Source organism: Genypterus blacodes, unplaced genomic scaffold, assembly GCF_046128005.1.
Source record: "Genypterus blacodes isolate CSIRO-AG114 ecotype Tasmania unplaced genomic scaffold, CSIRO-AGI_Gbla_v1 ptg000204l_1, whole genome shotgun sequence".
Lineage (NCBI taxonomy): Eukaryota > Metazoa > Chordata > Actinopteri > Ophidiiformes > Ophidiidae > Genypterus > Genypterus blacodes.
The window spans coordinates 1,081-6,114 of record NW_027467003.1 but is presented as its reverse complement, the minus strand read 5'-3'; the positions used below and the strand labels follow the sequence as shown (position 1 = coordinate 6,114).

The 5,034-nt window shown below is 46.8% G+C and overlaps 1 protein-coding gene across 1 annotated transcript; it reads left to right on the top strand.

Moving 5' to 3' along the window:
• The first annotated feature begins 1,315 nt into the window (after positions 1–1,315).
• spats1 (spermatogenesis associated serine rich 1) lies at positions 1,316–3,586 on the top strand. Its single transcript, XM_076169474.1, has 4 exons — positions 1,316–1,496; positions 2,882–2,987; positions 3,298–3,363; positions 3,469–3,586. Exons 1-4 carry the CDS (start codon positions 1,490–1,492, stop codon positions 3,584–3,586), a joined length of 297 nt encoding a protein of 98 aa, XP_076025589.1. The 5' UTR covers positions 1,316–1,489.
• Positions 3,587–5,034: the final 1,448 nt, after the last annotated feature.

The window sequence follows — 5,034 nt, the reverse complement described above, 5'->3', positions numbered from 1 at the left end:
AGTTGAAAGGGGAATCGGTGTGTAATCTCCAAAAAAAAGGACGATGCCAACATCTAAAAACAACAACAAGAACAAAAAGAAACCGGGGGGGCTAGAAAGTTACCGCGGTGCCACGACGAGCCGAGGCGGCGCCGGCACCATGACTTCACCCGTGTTGGAGTGTTTCGCAACAAATTGTTGCCCCCAAAAAACAAAACAAATCCTCCCCCGAGACGATCCGGGGAGCCTCCACTGGAACCGCGACCCTGGAGCCCGAGATCAGTGCAGATCACTGGGCATGATTAACCAGAGAGAGTTCACCGATCTGGGCAAAGGATTCCCCCCCCAAAAAAATTACCCCCCTGAGAAAAATCATAGAAACGCAGTGAATGGGATGTGAGCGGGTTGTGCGCAGAGGTGAATCGGTCTGTAATCCATTGAGCTGCGGCCGGAGGAGCTCTGCTGTCTGAGCCGCGGCGGCGCGATGAGAGGAGACCCGAGCTCCTTATGGCACCGGGCGGTAATAAAAGCGGGTTTCTACCCCCGGATAAACCTATCAGCGGCGGCGAGAAGACAGAGCTGCGAGGCGATGAACAGGTGGATTTAAAAGAGCAGCTCCCTCCCTCCCTCTCCCCCCTCTCTCTCTCTCTCTCTCCCCCTCTCTCTTTCTGTGTGTGTTGTTTTGTGTGGCTAATCCAGACTGTAACCACTTGGTGTCCACAATGTTGCAAAAAAAAAAATTCAATAATCTAAGTGAGCTAAACCGTCTTCAAAATTAACCCAAATTGTTGTGTTCATATGACGTCACAAAGGGTCACAGAACTGTCGCCTTACACACTTAACGCAATCAATGCTCCCAAATAATTAAGAGTTTCTTGGCTGCAAAGGGATTTAGTTTCAATTTAAGAAAGCAATTGATGAGTTTGGGCTCAGTCAAGTTGTAGACTGGGAGACTGTCGCCACCGTCTGGCCTGCAGAAGAACTGCATGTAATTGCCTCATACAGTTTTCGAACACGTAAGACACAAACATGGTTCATTAATTTTATTTATTCTGACGCATTTCTGGAGCTTTTATTCGAGAGTTTCTTTACTGATATTGGACCGAGTTAAGATGAAAACAGCGTTTACAGACTGATTACATACGGTATTGAGTGTTTCTTTGCTTATAGTTTGACGTCGCACCACACGTCACAATGCCTTCAAAATAAGCTGTAGAAAAATTAAAGAAAAACATTTAAAGGAAAGATCGAGCCACAACTCGGGTTTTATTTTGAAAATCACAACCGGATATTTAACGCTCCTATTACGTGTGCCTTCCTGCCGGTAGCCTGTCTCCTAGCAACAGCTTGTCACACTTGATGGCCACCAGCGTTACGCTAATAAACACAAACCACGAAACGGCAATGTTCTGTGCGTAAAAGTGCTGCGTAAACTGCGTGAAACCTCCAACCACCGACCAGCAGCAGCCGTGTGGATGACGTCACGTCGCAAACTGGACACATAGACACTATGAGGAGTAAGTAAAGAATAAAACAGAGGCGCAAACCATTTCAGATCAGATGCAACAGATGTAATGTCTATGAAACACAACGCTATACACAGTTTGAACAGTCCTGTTTAAAATCAAAGAATTGGAAACACATGCTTAACATAATGACATGTTGCCAAATGGAAGTTTACTAATACAGGTGCATCTCAATAAATGTAAACTTTTCCACAATATTCTAATTCATTGAGATGCACTGGTACCGAGTACTTAAATCTCTGACACACACACACACACACACACACACAGAGAAGGTGCAAAGTCACTCTTGACACTTCCTCACTCTGCTGTCACAATGTTATTCTGCCACAACAGACGTGTGTGTGTGTGTGTGTGTGTGTGTGTGTGTGTGTGTGTGTGTGTGTGTGTGTGTGTGTGTGTGTGTGTGTGTGTGTGTGGTGGTGGTGGTGGTGGTGGTGGGGGGGGAGGGGGGCGGGGGGGTACAATGGCACTGTCAGCGCTTTGTGAGTCATCAACCATATCAAAGAGTCAGTAAGAGACAGACAAGGAGACTTTAAGAGGGGGGCGGGGCAGACAGGTGAAGACAGAGGGACAGACAGTAATGACTCCGTCTCCTCCTGACCTGTCTGCGCCTGTGATCCAGGACACTGTGACCCAGTTCAGGTTTGCAGAGGAAGAAGTGGTCATAATTTAAACACTGACAGAGCTTTTGGTGATTGTTTCCTGCGCTCACACACACACTTTATGAACACACCCCCCACAGTGTAATGAACTCAGTGTCATCTCATCTTCAGTGGCCTCGTGTAGAAAAAAGGTTTCTGTCACATCACTTCTCCATCACAGCAGCTCAGGAGCTCAGGAGCCTCCAGCCTCCATCATCAGCTGCTGTGGGGATTCAGTGTTGTTGCAGTTTTGTCCCCATGGCGACGCGCCAGTGTCGGCATTCCTACATCTTCCTGTGCAGCTTCCCCACAAGTTGGCATCGCCTCCGATATGCGTTTGGAAATGGGCCAAGGCCATAATGTGCTCGGTGCCCACTGGGCATTTCACTGGTGTTGCATAGCAACTAATAATCCTTTTAGTCCAATCAAGACGCGTTTCCCTCTGTGTTTACAAATCTTTATTTATCCAAGAGAGAGCTTAGCTGTGCACATGGGCTCCTTCTTCAGAGCAGACTTCTCATATTTGCATATCATCAGTGTTCCGTAAAGACGAGTCCCAAAATGTCAGCATGGAGAAGAAACTCATTAAAAACATTCTGGTTACAGGCCTGGGACAACCAGTGCTGAAACAATCCAGTCGGTCTGGAAGTTGTTTAATGAGCCGAAGATGGAGGAGAGTTTCTCACACATAACAAACTAACTTTAAATGAGAGTGTGTGTGTGTGTTTGTAGAGAGGCTCCAGCGTCCTGCTGTGCTGGGGGCCCGACCCTACTGCTCTCCTGAGTACAGCACAGACTTCTACAAGATCAGCTCAGCACCGCCTCAACACACATTTTGGTGAGAAACGACCTCTTCTGAACTTCCGATGTTCTATTTCTAGTTTTCCAGTACAAACATCTATTCACATCTATGGAGAATATAAGGTAAATACATAAGTAAGTTTGCTTTTTAGGTCATAAAGTGCCGGACTTGTTGGGGTTTGAGTCTAATTGCACCATAAGCAGACCGACCAGATGTTAATTGATATATTTGGCCAGCAGAGGGGGCAGTTGTCCTTTTTATCATTGAAGTGGGAGCAGAACTACAAGGAAATGAAGAATTGATTCACTGACGACAGAGTTTCAAACTGGATTCATCGTCTTTTCAGGACCAACATGTTGTCAAACACCAAGAGAAGCACTCAGATTCCTCCACAGGTTTCTGCAAAGACCAGGTGAGGCCTTCTAAAGTATGATTGAGTAATATTAGTACTGCATCCTGATTCGTGATGTATATAATTGAATCCTCACTCGTCGTCGCTCTGCTGTCACTCACACAGCGCCTCGCTCAGGGCCAAACAGGAGGAGATAGAGGAAGTGGAGAAGCTGGAGGAGTGGAAGCCTGCTGAGGACGTCTTCACTGCAGTGCTGGCTGGGTTAGAGGCAAAAGCAAAATAAAGCTGAGCAGAAATCTACTTTTTCAGGTCAGGACTCGTTATTGTCACATGGAGCCTGATGTGTTGGTGTCTGATGATCGTCTCGCTCAGGGAATCTTTGCCTATCAGAGGTTTGATCCTGATTCGTTTAGTTTCTCCTCCTGTGAAAGCGTCTGGGCCTCACAGTCCTACAGGTGATGGAGGAGGAGCTCACAGGAAGCACCTTCTCCATCTTCCTCCCTGATTCCAGTCCCTGCCGTGTCGTGTAAACCGGCGCACCATCAGCACTTCCCAATGCAATTCCAACTCAAATGGCGGCGTTCCTGATTGAATTGTTATTGCGCCTCCTCAGAACCGTTATTCAAGCTAGACGGCGGCGCCATATAATCTGCATATCAATTTCCAGACGGTGAATAACTGCATCTGTGTGTGTGTGTGTGTGTGTGTGTGTGTGTGTGTGTGTGTGTGTGTGTGTGTGTGTGTGTGTGTGTGTGTGTTTGGAGGAAGACATTCAGATGTTTGCTGTAATAGTTTTTGCTTGGAACAATAATAGCTGCAGGCGAGCTGTGAGAAATTGTTTCCCCGTGTTTTGCACGCGAGCGCCTCCACCTCCTGTTACACACACACACACTTACCCTCTCTGCGGGATAATGGATTGTTGATTGTGCGTCACCTGTTTCGCCGTTTTGGAGTCGTTCTCATTCAGCAAGGTGGCTGATAAACACACAGGCTCAGACTTCCAACACACACACACACACACACGAGCAAATTGCAGTTTGCATAGGTATATATTTTGTATGATTACTAGACTTTAAGTATACAAACACTCACACACTCTCTCCGTACCAAAGTGATATTAGAATACACTCCATCCCGCTCCTTCACAGAGAGATGGTGGGTTTGTGGTGAGGTTATAAATGGAGGAGCAACAAGGTGGTTGTGTATTAGCTTATCTATCAGGCTCAGGCTCTGTACCCTCTAATTACATGCAAATGCAGAAGGCTGGGAGGAATTAAGTAGAAGGACGTGTGTGTGTGTGTGTGTGTGTGTCTCTTTTGTCGCCATGGAGCAAACAGACAAATCGTGGTCGTGCTTACAAATGTGCACGTTGCGTTCAGTGTGTGTGGGTCGCATAAAATACCGATAAATTCTCTCCTGCATTTGTCACTGTGAGGAACGCGGCGTGTGTGTGTTTCCGCCACTTTGAGCGTCAATCTGTGCAAACGTGACACTAAGATTCGACACTAAAGCCTGAGATTCTGCACATTCCTTCATCCAGGTTTGTGTTTGTGTCGATCACACTCAAGTCACTACATTCTCCCTCTCTCTCTCTCCCTCTCTCTCTCCCTGGTTGACATTTAAAGGGACGACCTCACAGCCAAAGGGACGTATAAACACTCCTGACATTCATTAAGAGTAAATGGGACAGACGGCTCGAGGACGTCGTCTCTGCTAACTAACACACGTCCT